We start from the raw sequence: 19943 nt of genomic DNA on the forward strand, positions 1-19943 counted from the left end.
TTTAAAACTTAATCCAATCTTTATCTCTCTACCAAAAACACATTCTGATCTTTATCTCAGTAATGTTTATGCGACCTTGATGTGCACAAAATTGCTGTTGGTTTCCTGCACTAAATCTTTGTTTATAACCTAAAAAGTACTTAGAGTCATCATGTTTTATGGCATGGCAAAATACCCTTTGTCCTATTTTGGCAGCCATCAAGCACCAGTCCAATCCCATTTTTTAGGATTTGGCCCATCGTGTTCTGTACTAAGGCATTTTAGTTGCTCATCCAAATATTTCTCAAATGTTGTAAGAATTCTCACCTGTGCCACCATTTCAGGTATTTGCTCTCGATGTGAATATCAACTCAAATCCCCTCTAAATCTCCTGCCCCATACCTTATTTCTAAGCTTCTTGGTTATTGGTCCCTCTACTAAGGAGAGAAGTTTCTTCCTGTCTATGCCCCTCATAACCTATTAGGTCTCCCAACAGCTTTCTCTGCTCAAAGTAAAACAACCTCAGCCCATCTATTCTCTCTTACGGCTGAGATACTCCAGCCCAGACAACATCCTGGTAAATCCTCTCTGCACCTTGTGCAATGAGATCCTTCCTCATGCAGTGAACAGATCTAATTAATGTTTTACCCAGCTCTATCATCACCTCCTTGCTCTTGGATTCACTGCCTCAACAAAAAAAAACACAAGAATCTGTATGCCTTCTTAACCATCTTTATCTAATGCCCTGTTGCCTTCAAGAATCTATGTAGAGATACTCTCAAGGTGTCTCTATTCCTCTATACTTCCGAGGGTGCTACTGTTCAAGTTACACTCCCTTGCCTTGTTATTTGTCTCAAAATGCATCACCTCACATTCATTCCAAGGTCCGGGACTACATATTGAGGGATGTGCTGCCGCCAAGGTGCGGTGGGGAAAGACCACCATGTAAGGTCTGCCTGCCGAAGAAGTCCAGGGGGCCCACCCATTAATTGGGCTCCGCTGACACCTCAGCTAAACACCTGGATGGTCAACATACAGATTTGTATATACAAATTATTAAGTCTGGTCTCTGTGTGTAGAGGTGCGGTGTATGCATGTGGATGCCATCGCCAATTGTACAGATATCAAAAGAATTTTTATGAATAAAATATATTTTTGAAGTAAAATATCTGTTCTTATCAGACCACAAGTCCATCAGGAAGTGGTCAGCACGTAATGTCCTTGAGACCCTTTGGGAAAAGGAGAGGGCGGATCCTATCGAGTGGTTCCCTGAGCAGACTGTCAAAGTCATTTGGCAGAATGCCTCATCGCCAGAACTTTCCAACAAGCACCAAGACATGGCTTGGCTGGTGGTGAGAAGGGCTCTGCCTGTGAGATCCTTTATGCACGCCTGGACTCTCTGCTGCACCGCACGCTGCCCTCGAAGTGGCTGTGGAGGGGACGAGATTGTCACACACCTCGTTCTGGAAGGTGCCGATGCAAAGGAAGTCTGGAGAGGAATGCAGTGGTGTTTGTCGAGGTTTAATCCCGAGCAGCTCCGTGACGCGGGACTCCGTGCTCTACAGTCTGTTCCCCGGGATGCACACTGAGAAGAACATCAACTGTGCCTGGAGGATCATCAACTCGGTGAAGGACGCTCTCTGGTCTGCCTGAAACCTGCTGATCTTCCAGCTGAAGGAGTTGACCCCGTCTGAGTGTTGTCGACTGGCACATTCCAAGGTCCAGAACTATGTGCTGAGGGACGTGCTGAAGCTTGGGGCAGCTGCTGCCAATGTGCAGTGGGGAAAGACCACCGTGTAAGGTCTGCCTGCCGAAGAAGAACAGAGGGCCCACCCAGTAATTGGGCTCTGCTGACGCCTCAGCTAAACATCTGGATGGTCAACATACAGACTTGTAGATATAAATGATTAAGTCTGATCTCTGTGTATGTAAAGAAGTGCAATGTATAACTATGAATGGCATCACCAATTGTACAGATACCAAAATATTGTTTTATGAATAAAGTATATTTTTGAAATAAACAAAAATCGCCTCACATTTTTCAGGACTAAATTTTATTTGCCACTGTTCAGCTCATCTGATTAGCTGTTTATGTTATCTTCATTTCTTCCTGCAACTAAGCCAATTTTGGATCCAATTTGTCAAATTGCCCTGAATCCCAAGGACTCTTTGCCTTGCGAGACCTTGTCAAAAGAGTTATTGAAGTCTATGTAGACTATATCAACTGTACTGCTCTCATCTACACACCTAGCCAACTCCTCAAAAAAACTTAATCGACATAATCTGACCTTGACAAAGCCATGTTGGAAAATCTCGACTCTCCAAGTAGATTAATTCTGTCCCTTAGAATGTTTTCCAATACTTAGACATATTGACCTGAAGTTTCCTGGTTTACCATACCACTCTTTTTGCATAATGTACCATTATTGACTGTAAAGCATTTTGAGGGTTGCTGTAGTTCTGAAAAAATTACATAGATGCAGGTATTTCTTTAACAATTCAGAATTTGTGAAATTGAGTTTGTGTCAGGTTAAGTTGGCTCCATTGTTTTGATGAAAGACCTGAAGTGTTTACACTATTTTCTTCATACTATCTTATGTTTTCTATCTTTATTTTTGCTAAAAATAATTGTAAAAGCTGAAACTGTAAGCTAAGAATAGAAAGTATTATAAATACACCGCTGGTCATTTAACCTCTATCTCAGCCAAGTCTCATTTATTCATAATTGCAGAATTTCTCATGTGCAGTTATGACATTTTCTCCTTTTGTTTCATTTAAACAAACACGCTAACTAAATGAAGTGAAATAATTCGCTAAGGTTAGGGTAGGGGTTCATGTAGGTAAGAACCTTGAAATTACTAGGCTTGAATTGAAAATTGGAAAGATGAAGGAGCAGCCAATGATCAAGATGTTTAACTGTGGCAAAAGCCAACTTTAATGAGGATTTAATGGAATTAACTTAGATAAATTGGTAGAAGGAGGAGCGGGACGGGGGGGGCAAGTACACCAGGAAATGTACAAAAGCAAGGTGACTACAATACAGATCAGACTCGGCCATCAGGAAGAAAATGTGGATAAATGAAGAAAATAAAGAAAATTATTGGAATAATAATTTAAAATAAAACCAACCCAAAAACAAAAAATGTAGAGGGAATATAACAAAAATAGTTGAGAAAGACTAGGGTGAAAATCTTGTAAATAATTGGAGGAAAAATAGTCCAGTATCTGAGACAGAAGACCATAACTTCATGTTCCTCTCTAGATACTTGATCAAGTAATCTTGGATGTCACTTCCAGTCCAGTGCAAATCAAGTGCTATATTATCAGAACTGCTATAATTACATTGAAAGACATGAAACCAATACCTTGTCTCACCTCTCAAATTTCCCATTTGAAGAGGAACAGGGAAGTTCTCCTTAATATCTAGGACAATATTTACCCCTTACCAAACATTACAAGAACAAATTAACCAGTGATTATCAAGTTGCTGTCAGTGGAACTTTGTTGTGTATTGAGATTGCTTGCTACATTCACTACAATACAGTGGTAGCTACACTGCGAAGTATTTCAATGGCTGCAGAGCACTTTGAAGTGTCCTAAACTCAAATGTGCCTGTCCTGAAATGTACCATTTTAATATGAGTTTTTCTTTAAAGTACTTTCTCAACAAAATTTGAGTAAAATAGTTAAGGAAAGGTCAGTGTTGATCAAAGATGGAAAGGGACATCTGAGATAGGGCAAAAGGAGATTGTTGGAAACACTACGTATGGGTTTTTTTTCTTCAATACTTATCAAAGAATGTGATGGTGGGAATGAAAGATCATGAGGTACAGGAATTAGATTTAGAATAGCTATTGATATGAGAGTAGGATTGAATGTGTGAGTGGAAATGGAAGTAGATCTGATTATGTGTTGTGCAAAATCAGGGTGCATATTGCAGAACCTGCTCTGAGAACAAACCTTCAAACAATGAAAACCTAAAGAACTGCACATCCTGTAAATCAGAAACAAAAGCAGAAGTTGCTGGAAAAGCTCAGCAGGTCTGACAGCATCTGTGCAGAGAAATCAGAGTTAACGTTTTGAGTCTGGTGAATCCTCTCTGTCCCATATTGCAATATTCTCTTAATCCAAAAGTGCTGGTCCTCTTCCTTTTTTTCCTCCTTTATCTTTCCTGAACATCCTATTTTTAGGAATATTTGGGATCCAATCCTACTTTCAGCAAGGTCTCAGTTATCACCTAAACTTATTCCTGTGTGACCAATTGTACACCAAACTACTCATATACATGGTATACATGGTAAATATACATGGTAAGTTTAATTTATAGAATCCCTACAGTGTGGAAACAAACCATTTGGCCCAATAAATCCACACCAACCCTCCAAATAGCATCCCAACCAGACATATCTCTCTACCCTTTCACTGTAACCCTACATTTCCAATGGCTAACGCACCTAACCTAATCATCCCTGAACACGATGGACAGGTCAGCATGGTCAACCCACCTAACCTGCACATCTTTTGACTGTGGGAGGAAACCAGAGCACCCGGCAGAAACCGAAGCAGACAGGGGGAGAATCTGCAAACTTCATGCAGACAGTCACTAGTCACAGCGGAAATGGTCCCCAGCCCTGTGAGGCAGCAGTGCTCACCAGTGAGCCACTGTGCCATTCATGGCTGGTCTGATCCCACCTTAGAATTTTAATTCTAGTGCTATTGCTCTCTGAATTCTTTCTATACTTTGTCTCGTTTATAGAGATGTAACTGGGTTCCCAATCTCCCACCAAATAAGCTTAAACCCTCCATGGAGTTTATGCTCAACATTTTAGGGAATATGGTTTATGCAACTTGTCCTCATTGCAGAGCCCTATTATAATTCTGGTGAATGTGCAGTGCACCCACTAAGAGGGTTGCTATGCCCTTCCTTAGACATGGCCCCAGATGGGGTCTGGATGGTGAATCTAATGTTGCACTTAGCCTGCCTTTCCTCACAAAATTTTGGTTTGCCAATTTTTCTTTTTCACTCAATACTTCTTTTGGTTGTTATAGGGTGGCAGGATAACAAGAGTGTGGTGCTGGAAAAGCACAGCAGGTCAGGCAGCATCCGAAGGGCAGAAGAATCAACGTTTTGGGGAAAAGCCCTTCATCAGGAAAGGTTCTGATGATTCTTGATGAAGGAATTTTGCCCAAAACAATGATTCTCCTGCTCCTTGAATGCTGCCTGACCTGCTGTGCTTTTCCAGCACCACACTCTCGACTCTAACCTCCAGCATCTGCAGTCCTCACTTTAGCCTGGCAGGATAACAAGCCATCTATGGCTTCAAACAGTAATTCAGGAGTAATTTGTAAGGAAGATTGGCCCTTAATGCTGTCCTCAGCTTTATTAAGAGAGCCTGTTGAGCATACATGGCCAGGAAGCTGAGATCACATCTAGAGTGAGCCAGAATCTGAGTGAGTATATAGTTTGGGGAATTCAGAGGCAGCATAGGAATAGAGCAGGTAAATCTTTCTTTTCCTTCTCCATTTCAAAAGTTTAAAATTCAGTAGTCTAATTCAAAGTTTAATAAGATGGCTAACTAAACTGACTTAGGGACAGTTATGTCAACCAGTAGCGTACTAGAACTTTGAGACACAAGGCAGAGGTGAGCGTAATGGCCATCACTAAGGAGAAGGTGCTGGAGAAGCTGAAAGATCAAAGGTAGACAAATCACCCAGACTGGATGGACGCACCAAATAACCCCAGCACCCTGTGCCGACCAGTTCTACTCCATCTCCCATTCCCCCATGGATATGCAAGTCCTGGGCTGCTTCCACCGCCAAATTCTAGCCACCCAATGGCTGGAGGAAGAGTGCCTCACTTTCTGCCTTGAGACCTTCTAAGCACACAGCATCAACGTCGATTTCACTAGTTTCCTTATCTCCCCTCTCCAGACCTCACCCCAGATCCAATTCTCCAATTTCGCACCACCCCCTTGAACTGTCCTCCCCACCTACCCGCTCCGAACTATCACTATCACCCCCAACCCTGCATCCACCTATTGCCTTCCCAGCTATCTTCCCCCCAGCCCCACCTCCGTCCTATTTATCTCTCAGCCCCATTTCCACCACCATTCCCGCTGAAGGGTTTATACCCAAAACATTGATTCTCCTGCTCCTCAGATGCTGCCTGACCTGCTGTGCTTTTCCAGTGCCACATCTTACAACTCTGATCTCCAGAATCTGAAGTCCTCACTTTCATCTGGATGGAATACACTGCAGAGTTCTGAAGGAGATAGCTGAGAAGACTGTAGATGCATTGGTGGTGAATTTTCTGGAATCACTGGACTCAGGGAGAATCCCAGAGGACTGAGAAATGGTTAATGGAACACTTCTGTTTAAGAGGGAGAGAGACGAAAGGCAGGATATTATAGGCCGGTTGGGCTGACCTCTATCATTGGCAACATTTTACAGTCCATTATAAAGGATGAGCTTGCAGAGTACTTGCACACTTGCATGGTAGAGTCAGCACAGCTTCATCAAGGGAGGTCATGCCTGACAAATCTATAAATTCTTTGAGGAAGTACTGTGCAAGTTAGACAAAGGAGAGCCAGTGGACATGATCTACTTGGATTTCCAGAAGACCTTTGATAAGGTGTCACATATAAAGCTTTTAAATAACAGCCCAAGATATGAAGGGCCAGGTACTGGCATGGTTAGAGGATTGACTGATGGGCAGAAGGCAGACAGTAGGGATAAAGGAGTCTTTTTCAGTATGGCAGTCAATGACAAGCAAAGTTTCACAGGGATCAGTGTTGGGACCACAACCATTTCTTTTATATACCAACCTGGATGAAGGAACGGAGGACCTTGTTACCAGGTTACCTTTGTTTACAGGTAACAAAAAGGTAGATGAAGGGAGAGTGTTCAGGAAGTGCAGTGGCTGCAGGAGGATTTGGATAGGCTACAAAAGTGGGAAACGAAGTGGTGGTTAAAATACAACATGGGAAAGTGCACGGTTATGCATTTTGGTAGGAAGGATAGAAGCATAGACTACTTTCTAAATAGGAAAAGGCTTTGGAAATCGGAAGCACAAAGGGGTTTGGGAGTCCTAGTTCAAGATTCTCTTAAGATTAACATGTTTGTGCAGTTGGTAATTAGGAAGGCAAATGCAATGTTAGCATTCATTTCAAGCAGGCTAAAATAAGAGTGCAGAAATGTACTGCTGCTGCTTATATAGGGCGCTGTTCAGACTGCGTTTTGAATACTGAGAGCAGTTTTGTTTTTAAGGAAGGATGTGCTTCAAGGGAGTTCAGGGGAGAAGTACAAGAAAGATGAAGGGGTTTCGGATTGCAATTTCCAGAATACTGAGGGGCCAGGATAGAGTGGGCATGGAGAATATGTTTCCACTAGTAGGGGAGACTATTTATGTCAAATTGATACGTTCTTGATTAAGAAGGGGTGCAGGGAGAAGGCAGGAGAATGGGGTTAAGACTTATCAGCCATGCTTGAATGGTCAAGCAGACTGAAGGGCCGTATAGCTCAATTCTGCTCCCATATCTATAGACCTCCCACCCCCCTCCCTTTTCCAGCCCTACTTTGTCTTCCCTTTGTATGACCATCAAAACTCCTAGTTTTCTTGTCTGTCCTTGCTGTCACCTAATTTTCAATCCTCCAACTCTCCTCCCATTACACTTGAGAAATATATAACAATATATATATATTGTTATTTTTACTGAAAACATAATCCCAAAGCCTGGTCTAATAATCAGGCAATGATTAGATTAGATTACTTACAGTGTGGAAACAGGCCCTTCGGCCCAACAAGTCCACACCGACCTGCCGAAGCGCAACCCACCCATTCCCCTACATTTACCCCTTCACCTAACACTACGGGCAATTTAGTCAGGCCAATTCACCTGACCTGCACATTTTTGGATTGAGAGAGGAAACCGGAGCACCCGGAGGAAACCCACGCAGACACAGGGAGAAGGTGCAAACTCCACACAGACAGTCGCCCGAGGCGGGAATTGAACCCGGGTCTCTGGCGCTGTGAGGCAGCAGTGCTAACCACTGTGCCGCCCTAAATGGGAGTTTGTTTCCACCAGTGCAGTTTAGATGCAATTAATTAAATGAATCTATTTAAGGGTGGCACGGTGGCTCAGTGGTTAGCACTATTGCCTCACAGCACTACAGACCCAGATTTGATTCCAGCCTCAGGTGACTGTGTGAAGTTTGCACATTCTCCCCGTATCGGTGTGGGTTTCCTCCCACAATCCAAAGATGTGCAGCTTAGGTGAATTAGCCATCCTAAAATGTCCATAGTGTAGGTTATTAGTCAGGGGTAAACATAGGGTGGGGGGAATGGGTCTGGGTGGGTTACTCTTTCGAGGGTCAGTGTGGACTTGTTGGGCTGAAGGGCCTGTTTCCACACTGTAGTAATTCTAATTTCTAGATCATTATAAAAACCCACTTGATTGACCAATGTTCTTTACGGAAAGATATACACTTTTCTTACCCTGCCTAGCCAATATCTGACTCCTAACCCACAGCAATGTGGTTGAATTTTAAACGCCCCCTGAAACAGGCAAGCTGCAAATTGATGGGGATGATAAATACTGGTCTTACTTGTGCCATTGAATCCTGTGAATAAAAGCAAAATCTCCTCAGGGCAAGTGGGAGAACAGTCATCTCTCGCCTTCCTTTTCAATAAGAGACTTGCTTTGTTTTCACCATGAAACCACTTATAATAGAAGGTAAATTAAGATGAGGAAAGACATTTTGTCTTTCTCCCTCACACACTGATGTGGATAAGTAGCATGTTTACATTTTTATTCAACAAAACAGACAGTATGATTAGAGATTTCTTTTTAAAAGACAAATTTTGATAAATGAAATAAAATTGGACAGCTTTTCTCAGGTTAGTATGGTTTCTGAAAGGTATAAAAACAAACTACAGATGTGAACTGAGCAGTAATGTGATTTTATTTGACAATCTCTCTTTAAAAGATGAACTTTACTCGAACCAAGTAGAAGCAAATTACTGCAGATGCTGGAATTTGAACTGAAAATAAAAATGCGAGAGATTACAGCAAGCCAGGCAGCATTCACTGAGAGAAAGCAAGCTAAGGTTTCGGGTCTAGATGAGTCTTCATCAGGGCCAAATTGAACTGTGGAGGGGGACAGCATTTTGCAATAGTGGGAGGGGAGGGTTGTAGTGTTGGGAGGAGAAAGAATGTTGATAGTTCAGATGAAGTGATTTTGAACCAGGTCCTGCTTATCTAATACAAATATGCACATTGATCTACATTGGCTCCCAGTCTGGTATCGCTTCAACTATAATATCTCATCAAGCTCCATGCTGCCGTGGTCCCTCTCCATCTCTGGAATATCTATTGCTAAAGGTGGCTTTTCCAGTTCTGGCCTCTTGCATACTTCTAGTTTTAATCATAACCACTGACAGGCCATGTCCTTATCTGCCTAAGACCTAAGGTCTGGAACTCCCCAACATCCATCCACTTAGAAGACCCTTGTGGAAGCTTACATCTTTGACCAAGATTTTGGTCACCTGTCCGAACGTCACATGCGGTTTAGCGTCAAATTTTGCTTGACAATACTTCCTAGAAGTGTCTAGGCATATTTTACTAAGTTAAAAAAGTACAATCTAAATGCATGTTGTTGTTGATGCGTAAAGAGTTGTAAATTCCACCTCTAATACTCTTGAATAATTTCAAAAACATGACTGAGCATAAACTTCCTTAACTCATTGGAAAATAATCTGTAGCTCGGTAGACCTAGTGATACGATACAAGTATTTTGAATATATTTCCCAAAACGTATCAATCACATCATTTGCATTCAGACATACAAGGGGATCTGGAGGGAAGGTATTTGGGTGACACCTTAAAGAAAACACTGATGTAAAAAGTCAAAAAGATAATGCAGGAGATGTGGAATGTTTCTGGTGAAATTTACATTAAGTTTGAGTTTAAGACTTTAGTAATCAGAGCCAAGTGAGCAAAGGATGACAGTACCAGGCAACCATGTGACAGGCAGTTGTTGAGGGCATTTTTATTTTTAATGAGGTAGTTTCAATGATCTATAAGAACAGAAATATATTGAAGTAGGAGTAACACACTGAATTGTTACATAAGAGATAGGTCACTGCAAATGATTTAAAAAATGACAATACTCTTTAAAAAAAATCTTTTCCTCTTTATTTATAACATTCTTTGTGATATAATTGTGATATCTATACACAAACAATTTTAAACCTTTAAACCCAAATTGATTTCTTCATTGAACAATTTACAAGCTAACAGAAATCATAACCTGTACAGAAGACATCAGAAGAGTTGACTCAAACAATAGGGAAGGGGAAGTTTAATACTTTTCCAAGTCGTAGAGATGTACCAATGTGAAAACACCTCCAATTAATTTCAGAAAAAGCTTGTCTTCAGCTTGATGGTGGGTGCAGCTTGAACAGCTGGTTTAGCTTGCTGGCTCGCAGCTTTGGCCCGGGAGCTGGCTTGGCTAGCTCGGATAGCAGCCTCTAACTTGGCTTTGAGTTCAGGTGCTGCCCCCATCACTGCCTTGAAGGCACTAGGGTAGAGGGGACCAATGCGCATAAGATCCTGCAGAGCAAGTTCATGAAGACCCTTGGAGGCTGTGGGAGCTGAGCCAAAAGTCTTCTCATCCAGCAGATACGAAATGAGAGTGGGGACCAGAAGAGCAAGCAGCTGGCTTCCTGCGAAGGAAGAAGGTAGCTTTCGTTAGGGCAATAATCTAGAGATGCTCATCACGGAGTGTACCATTACTAGAATGCAGCATTGTGCTGATGCTTCTGGACTAATGCAGATGGACAGGCCAGTGATCTAGAGATCTAAGTTCAAAGTGATCACAGCAATTTAAATTCAATTAGCTAATAAATCTGCAATAAAAAGTTTATCTCAATAATGATGACCACAAAATTCCTGTACAGTCATAGAAACACATTTGCTTCGGAGAGAAGGGAATCTGCTTTGCCTACTTGGTCTAACCTACATGGAGCTCCAAATCTACAGCAATTTGGGTTGATTATTAGTTGTGCTTTGAAATGACCTGCAAGTCACTCAAACATCAAAATCAAATTATTAAAAAGATGAATAAGAGTAAAAATGCTTGATTGATCACTCAGCATTGACCTCAACACTGGGAAGTACACAGCCACAGCATTCTTAGTCAAACCTGCAAAGTCGTTCTCACCTACATCTGGTATTAAGTGCGACAGCCATATTCTCTTTGCCTTGGGTCCAATGTCTCAGACAGTTCCATCATCATTCTGTGGGCGTTCTGTACCAATCAGTAGAACAGACTCACTAGAGGAGGTGGTACCACAGTAGTGAACCGTCAGGAGGAAGTAGGTGTAGGAATCCTCAACATTAAATCTGGAATCTTGTAGGAAGTTATGAATGAGGCATGTGGTTTCCAGATGGGTAAGTAGAAGACTCAGATTTTAGGCAGACCAAAGAGTCAGAAGGGAGTTGAGGAGAATTTTGAGGAGAATGCAATTGATAGCAATCTGGAATGTATTATCTAAAAGGATGGTAGAAGCAAATTCAATAACAACTGTCAAAAAAGGGAATTGGATAGATATTTTAGAAAAAGAAAAACTGCTGGGCCATTGGGCTGATTAGTTTCTCCATGTTTGACACAGGCAAATTTTGAATAGTCTAATTTTGTGCAGTATCATTCGATGATTTCTATCCTTATTTTGGCTGTCTGCATAGCAACTACTTCTTAAGTAATTTGTCTGGTGATGAGCCATGGTATAAATGTCAGCTCTGTTTAAATCAAAGTGATTCTGAGAATGGCGTTAGTGAAATGGAATAAATTTTGGTGTACTGGCCAATGCAACAGCTGATTCCACAGACTGGTGTAGCAGTGACACAGATGGTCTGAGCACATCATATATCATAGTTACCCTAAACCATCACTGCATAAGTCAACAATTCCCCTACACAAACTTATACTGAATATTATTTGTATCCCAGAACACCCGCACATTTCTGGAATGTTTTTCAATCTGGGGTAAAGGAAAGGGAAAGAAAACAGGCTATAGCACAAATCATTCTTGGGTAAAGGTCCTTTAACTTTCCTATTGAGGTAACTGAATTGAACCATTGACTTTCACTTACCAGAATGGCTGTAACCCAGCAATATAAAATCTCTTGTTCTATCACTTTGTATGGGCTGCTGACTGAGGGCAGTTCAAATTTTGTAAGGAAATACAGATATTTATGTGTGTGTGATTAGAATAATGGACCAGAACTAAGCATTAGGGTTCAGTCCAAATTTACGCTAATGTTGAGAGGCTAAAGCGGTAAGCTTTGTTATTCTTAAAGTGATATCAAAGCCTGAAAGAATATTAATTCTGGTTCATAAAGCTAAATTTATTGAAGACAGTCATTTGCAAATATGCCAGCACCAGCTGCAGCATTAATGGGAAGTAGCATCAGAATTTGGGTGAACATTCAGTCAACACAGTGTCAGTCTTGACACAGTATGCATTGAGTAACAGAAGGTCAAGGTTGCACAAATAACTCCGTACTCAATGGTGGGACTCCAGCACGCTAGATTATTGCCATTGCTAGTGGATAATCCTCTTAGCTTATTCAGAAGGTTAAAGTTTTAACTCCCATTCCAGAGACTGAAGTACAATATGCAGGCTTGCATCTTTGGGTCCAGCAATGAGAAAGTACTACATTGCAGGTGCTGTTCTGGTCTTCAGCTTATGGTCAGATGGACTATCACACAGGGGCTGTGCCTCTCTTCAATTCATTGTCTGATGGACTGATACAACAGGAGCTACCATAGTACAGGGATCTACTTACTGTTTTGTACTCCTGCGAGGTTTACCAGGGTCTCGAGAACTTTGATTCCTTCTTGTGCTGCTTGAAGCTCAGCACTATTGGCCAGTTTCTGATTCCCCACCATTTTAAGTTTCTCAACGACCAGTGGAGCCAAGGCATGAATGTATGGGTAGGAAAGGGCTCGGTTTGACTGCTGGAAAACCGAGAGCAGCAATTGGTAACATTTTGCTTGAACCTAAAAAAGACAGAGGAGCCAATGTCTCAGTTTCACGTTATGCCAATGCTAAAAAACGTACAAATATTCACATTTCCTGGAAAACATAGTCACAAAAAAAAACTTCCTAGAGGTTCCACAACAAACAAATCAACATGCTTATAACATATTGGCTATAAATGTAATTATTTGTTTCAGGGCCAGAGAGGTGAGGTTGGCTTTCTGAGCAGAGAGACCAAGACTGATACCCTTCAGCTCAAGCAGAGCAGCAGGGAGAGAGGATTGCAGTGAGGATGGGGAGAGAACAAAGCTTCCAGGTAGGCACCATGGATCTAGATCCGTGGAGTTCAGAACAAGTTGGATCTGTCTAGCACAGATCAGGTTTCACTGAAGTGCAGGAACAACTGGTTTAAATAAGAACATATTGGGAAAGTACAGCAATGTCAGATCAGAGCATGATGGTGGACAATTGAAGCTTGGCATTATCAGCATATGTACTGATCTGCTTCATGATTTCACTGAACTCCAGTACAAACACTTGAGAACAAAGAAGTGAGTATGGCACAGACTGGAGATGGGATGGGGGGGGGGGGGGAAAGCATGAATTAAAAGAAAGAGAATCCATTCTGCTCACAACACTCCAAGTTCAATGATTAATAAATGCCTGGGAAAATTAATCTTCATCTATTATTTCTTGCCTTTGGCTCGGAGAGAAAGGGACACATATAGTAAGTCTTACCCAGGGGTCTCTTGAATTTAAAGCACTTGCAAATCTCTCAATGCAACAATTCTGGAGAGAAGAAATCCCAACCACCTCATTACTGGCAGATAGCAGGAAAAGAGTGATTGCTGTGAGCATGCTCACTTCATCCACATTCGGCTTTGATTCATCTAAAAGGAAAGACGGGAACCAAGTGACAGTAATTACTGAATTAGCACAGGAGTAGTTGATACCTCGATGATCTAGGTATCAAGCTCCGAAGGTTTACTGCAAAGCACATTTACATGAAACCTTAGAAGCTTGATATACAGATCATCCTTTCTTGATCAATCCTGAACCCACTGTGTCCTCACACCATCAATACCGATCTCTTCAGATCACCTGAATTAAGTGTACAAGGCCTTGAGCTCTGACAAACAGTTATTCCTGTGCCTGAAATTGCAAACCACTTTAATCCTGTTCCTGGCTACTGGCTTCTGAAACAAGCAAGCGACTTTGAATGTTGGATTCTCCATCACTAAAAGCAATTCTATCCTTAGTTGGCCATTGTGAGACAAAAGGGAGTTAAGGCTCTCAAAAAATTACAGAAATCCAGCCAGGAAGAACTAAGATAATATTTATTTTTAAAATGCCAACTACTAAATATTAACTGTGCTTTATGTGCCCTACCTGGTTTGGAATATTCCAAGATGGAAGCCAGAGTGCTGCAGATCAGATCTTTCCACTGCTTGTGAATCTCATCCGATTTGGCCAATGGAGAAGTAATGATAGTTTTGATCCCCTGCAATGCTGCACTGACTGGGAGTGACACGTGGTTATCAGCTGACTTCACTGCTGATTCTCTCAGCACTCCAGTGATTAGGTAAAGGATTGTGGGTAGTACAGTCATACTGCCTGTTAAAATTGAACCAAATACAAGCCATTGTTATATATGCATTACAAAGATATTGTATGTTTTACTACAAGTGGCTGAGCAAGCACTGTTACATCTTCTAAAGAGACTTGGATTTGAAAATAAAAATATAAACAGGCAACAGGAAATGGCAGGGAAACAGGAAACAGGTAATTGGATCCAATTGGAAAGATTGCATCAGAACAGGCATGATGGGCTGTTCTGTATTCTGTAATACAGCCTTCTGTATTAGATTACTTACATTGTGGAAACAGGCCCTTTGGCCCAACAAGTCCACACCGACCCGCCAAAGCGCAACCCACCAAGATCCATTCCCCTACATTTACCCCTTCTACTAACACTATGGACAATTTAGCATGGCCAATTCACCTAACCTGCACGTTTTTGGACTGTGGGAGGAAACCGGAGCACCTGGAGGAAACCCACGCAGACACGGGGAGAATGTGCAAACTCCACACAGTCAGTCGCCTGAGGTGGGAATTGAACCCGGGTCTCTGCCGCTGTGAGACAGCAGTGCTAACCACTGTGCCATTGTGTCGCCCACTGCTGTTGTAAACATTTGCAGGTTCTGAACAATGTTAAATGTCATAGACTATTGGATGAAATTATATAAATAAGGAGGGCAAATTGTTCAGAAGCTTAAACAACTAATAGGAGAATATGTTTTCCAAATGTTAATGCAACTGAAGCAACTTTTAAAGGATAACACTGTCTCATACTTATTCTTTCTCAAAACAAAACATCTGGTAGAATTTCATATCATAGACAAAATAAAAGGTATTGACACAACAGTAGCAACTTAATAAGGATTTTGTTCACGTGCTCCCCGTATGAGTGTCGATGATGATTCATCAGGTAGTAATCCCACCTGGGAATCAAAAGGTTGTGGTTTATCACATTCCACTCAGAGGCTCAAGTCTAAAACCTAAGGTGGATATTGCAGTGCAGTACTGAGGCTGTACTGTCATCTAAAAACCAAGGCCCCATTTGGTCTGATGGGTGAATTCAGAGGTTCCCATGGCATGTTTCGTTCCCATAGCATTCCGCAGATTCACCACCCTCTGGCCGAAGAAATTCCTCCTAATCTCTGTTCTAAAGGGTCATCCCTTCACTCTGAGGCTGTGCTGTTAGGCCCCAGTCTCTTCTGTGAGTGAAACAAACACCTTCTCCATGTTCATTCTATCCAGACCTCTCAGTATTCTGGAACTTTCAATCAGATCACACCTCACCCTTCTAAACTCCTACTTTGTACAAACCCAGAGACCCAACCACTCCTCATATGACAAGCCCTTTGACCTTGGCATAATTCTCATAAATTTCCTCCTGACTCCCGCCAAAACCGGAACATCTTTCATTAGATATGGGGTCCAAAACTGCTCACAATATTTCAAATGCAGTCTGAACAAGCCTTAGCAGTACATCTCTGGTCCTCTATTCTAGCATTTTTGAAATTAATGTCACAAACTGAACCTGCATGTTAACCTTAAGAGAATCCTGGACCAAGTCTCCCAAGTCCCTGTATGTTTCAGATTTCTGAAGCCTTTTCTCATTTAGAAAAGGGTCTACACCTCTAATCTTCCTACCAACATGCATAACCTCACAGTTTCCCATAGTGTGTTCAATCTGCCACTTCTTTGCCCACTCACCTAGCATGTCCAAATCCATGTGCAGTTCCCCTCTTCCTCAACACTACCTGTCCCTCAACCTATCTTTGTGCCATCTGCAATTTAGCAACAATGCCCTCAGTTCTTTTGTATGGATCATTAGTGCATAGCGCAAATAGTTGAAGTACCAACACTGACCCCTGTGGATCTCTACTAGTCACTGGCTGTCCTCCTGTAAAAGAGCCCTTTATCCCAAGCCTCTGCCTTCTGCCAGTCAGCTAATCCTCTATCCATGCCAGTACCCTGTCCCTAATACCATGGGCTCTTATTTTATTTAACAGCCTCCTGGGTTGCGCCTTGTCAAAGGCCTTCTGGAAATCCAAATAGATCATGTCTAACTTGCACATAACCTCCTCAAAAACTTCTAACAGATTCGTCAGGCATGTCCTCCTTTTGATGAAGCTGTGCTGACTCAGCCCTATTTTATCATGTTCTACTAAGTACTCCGCAACACATCCGTAATAATGGGCTCTAAAATCTTACTATTGAGGTCAGGCTAACCGGTCTATAGTTTCCTGTCTTCTGCCTGCTACCCTTCTTGAACAGGGGTATTCCATGAGCCATTTTTCAGTATTCTTGGATCCTCACTGACTCCAGTGATTCCAGAAAGATCACCACCCTGACTTTCCTTATCAACCACGGTTGCCTCATCCTCCTATTAGCATGTTTCTCCAAGGAAGGATTTCTGCTGTCTCTCCGGAATTATCCCCAGAAACACTTGCTCAGCTGCCCTTCCAATCCAATCTGGTCAGTTCCTTCCTCACATCTTTGTAGTTACCTTTACTCAATTGTAATACCTTTACATCCGATTCAAATCTTCTTTCTTTCAAACTGCAGGGTGAATTCTATCATATTCTGGTCACTGTCCCCCAGGCATTCCCTCATCGCAAGCTCCCTAATCAAGTCATTATTATACATCACTAAACTTTGAATTACCTGGTCCATAGTGGGCCCTACCACTAGCTGCTCCAAAAAGGAAATCTTGAAGACATTCCATGAATTCCTCTTCCTGAGATTCACTCCACCTGCATATTGAAGACCCTCCCCATGATTACTTTAATAGTGTCTTTCTTACATGCCCTTTCTATTTCATGATATTTTTTCTTCCCCATATCCTGACTACTGCTGGGAGGCCTGTACACAACTCCCATCAGATTTTGTTTTCCCCTCTGCGGATCCTCAACTCTGCCCACACAAATTCTTTCTAGGTCTTCAGGCTCTATAACACTTCTTGCTATTGATTTAATTTCATTTTGTACTAACAAGACAACCCACCCCCTCTGCCCATCTGCCTGTTCTTTCGACAGGACGCAAATCCTTGGATATCTAATTCCCAGCGCTGATCTCCTTGCAGCCATGTCTCTGTGATACCCACAACATTGTAACCACCAATTTCAATCTGCATTACAAGTTAATTTACCTTGTTTTGTATAGTGCATGCATTTAAGTACAACACCCTCAAGTCCTACATTGACTGTTCCCTGTCCTAGTAATTGTTCTGTTGAGCTCTACCCCTTCAACTTTTTCCATAAGTTCCATGCAACTGAACTCACCCCCACTATCTGGTTTAAAGCAATATCCATATCCCGAGTTATGAGACTCACAAGAACTCTGGTCCCAGCATGATTCAGGTAGAGCCCATCCCATCGATCAGGTCCCTCCTTTCCCAATACTGGTGCCAATATCCCATGAATTCAAATCTATTCCTCCCACAACAATCTTTGAATCACACATTTACCTCTTTAATCTTGCTGACTCTGCACCAATTTGCTTGAGTCAGGTTGGAATCTAAAGATTACCACCATTCTGGTTCTGCTTTCCAATTTCGTCCTTAGCTGCTCATGTTCCCTCAGCAGAATTTCTTCCTTCTCCCTACCTATATTGTTGGTACTTATGTGGTCCATGACAAATGGATCTTTCCCCTCCCACTCCAATTTCCTCTGCAGCCCTGATGAGATTTCCTGAACCCAGGCACCAGGCAGGCAGCTCATGTCACTTTTTATGTGGACCCCTGACGTTGGGCTTCAATTTGTCCTGTTAATAAACCTTACAAACAATGGCTCAAAAATAAAGCAAAAAGTACTTTTTCCCCTCTGCACTGAATTCCCAAGTAGCTTCTAAATCCCCTGAACTATGTACTTGGGCTGCCTCTCTCTCTGGAGATGTGATCTCTCCTTCCTGACCATGAGAAGTTACTGAAGCTTTACTGAAGTAAAGAACACACTACCTGGTCAGCATCTGTTTGTGGGAAGTGACTGTGCGTTTACTACACTACAACCCAAACTTCTTGCATTCATGAAAGCTGTTGTATAAATGCATTTTCTTTTGCTTTACATGCTTGCTTTCATCTACCAATTATTTGTCATTCAAGATGATTGCAAAATGTCCAGATTACAGAGGAGGAAGTGCTGGATGTCTTGAAATGCATAAAAGGTGAATAAATCACCAGGACCTGATCAGGTGTACCCCACAACTCTGTGGGAAGCTAGAGAAGTGATTGCTGGGCCTCTTGCTGAGATACTTGTATCATCGATAGTCACAGGTGAGGTGCCGGAAGACTGGAGGTTGGCTAATGTGGTGCCTCTGTTTAAGAAGGGTGGTAAAGACAAGCCAGGGAACTATAGACCAGTGAGCCTGACCTCGGTGGAGGGAATCCTGAGGGACAGGAGGATCACATATTTGGAAAGGCAAGGACTGATTAGGGATAGCCAACATGGCTTTATGCATGGGAAATCATGTCTCACAAACTTGATTGGGTTTTTTGAAGAAGTAACAAAAGGATTGATGAGGGCAGAGCGTTAGATATGATCTATATGGACTTCAGTAAGGTGTTCGACAAGGTTCCCCATGGGAAACTGATTAGCAAGGTTAGATCTCATGGAATACAGGGAGAACTAGCCATTTGGATACAGAACTGGCTCAAAGGTAGAAGACAGAGGGTGGTGGTGGAGGGTTGTTTTTCAGACTGGAGGCCTGTGACCAGTAGAGTGCCACAAGGATCGGTGCTGGGCCCTCTACTTTTTGTCATTTATATAAATGATTTGGATGCGAGCATAAGAGGTACAGTTAGTAAGTTTGCAGATGACACCAAAATTGGAGGTGTAGTGGACAGCAAAGAAGGTTACCTCAGATTACAATAGGATCTGGACCAGATGGGCCAAAGGGGTGAGAAGTGACAGATGGAATTTAATTCAGTTAAATGCGAGGTGCTGCATTTTGGGAAAGCAAATCTTAGCAGAACGTATTCACTTAATGGTAAGGTCCTAGAGAGTGTTGCTGAACAAAGAGACCTTGGAATGCAGGTTCATAGCTCCTTGAAAGTGGAATTGCAGATAGATAGAATAGTGAAAGCGGCATTTGGTATGCTTTCTTTTATTGGTCAGAGTATTGAGTACAGGAGTTGGGAGGTCATGTTGAGGCTGTACAGGACACTGGTTAGGCCACTGTTGGAATATTGTATGCAATTCTGTCTCCTTCCTATCGGAAAGATGTTGTGAAACTTGAAAGGGTTCAGAAAAGATCTACAAGGATGTTGCCAGGGTTGGAGGATCTGAGCTATGGGGAAAAGCTGAACAGGCTGGGGCTGTTTTCCCTGGAGTGTCGGAGGCTGAGGGGAGACCTTATAG

At 42.2% G+C, this 19943-nt stretch overlaps 1 protein-coding gene across 1 annotated transcript in view; it reads right to left on the bottom strand.

Moving 5' to 3' along the window:
• Nucleotides 1–10148: 10148 nt before the first annotated feature.
• The window catches only part of heatr5b (HEAT repeat containing 5B), a 128376-nt gene continuing 118581 nt past the window's right edge, over nt 10149–19943 (bottom strand). The window contains exons 33-36 of the mRNA XM_072559147.1: nt 14410–14634; nt 13759–13910; nt 12827–13040; nt 10149–10701 (exon numbers count right to left, since the gene is read on the bottom strand). Of these exons, the coding sequence (XP_072415248.1) occupies nt 10394–10701; nt 12827–13040; nt 13759–13910; nt 14410–14634 (899 nt within the window). The 3' untranslated portion in view covers nt 10149–10393. The remainder of the gene's footprint in view (nt 10702–12826; nt 13041–13758; nt 13911–14409; nt 14635–19943) is intronic.

Source organism: Chiloscyllium punctatum, chromosome 3, assembly GCF_047496795.1.
Source record: "Chiloscyllium punctatum isolate Juve2018m chromosome 3, sChiPun1.3, whole genome shotgun sequence".
In the NCBI taxonomy this organism is placed as follows: Eukaryota; Metazoa; Chordata; class Chondrichthyes; order Orectolobiformes; family Hemiscylliidae; genus Chiloscyllium; species Chiloscyllium punctatum.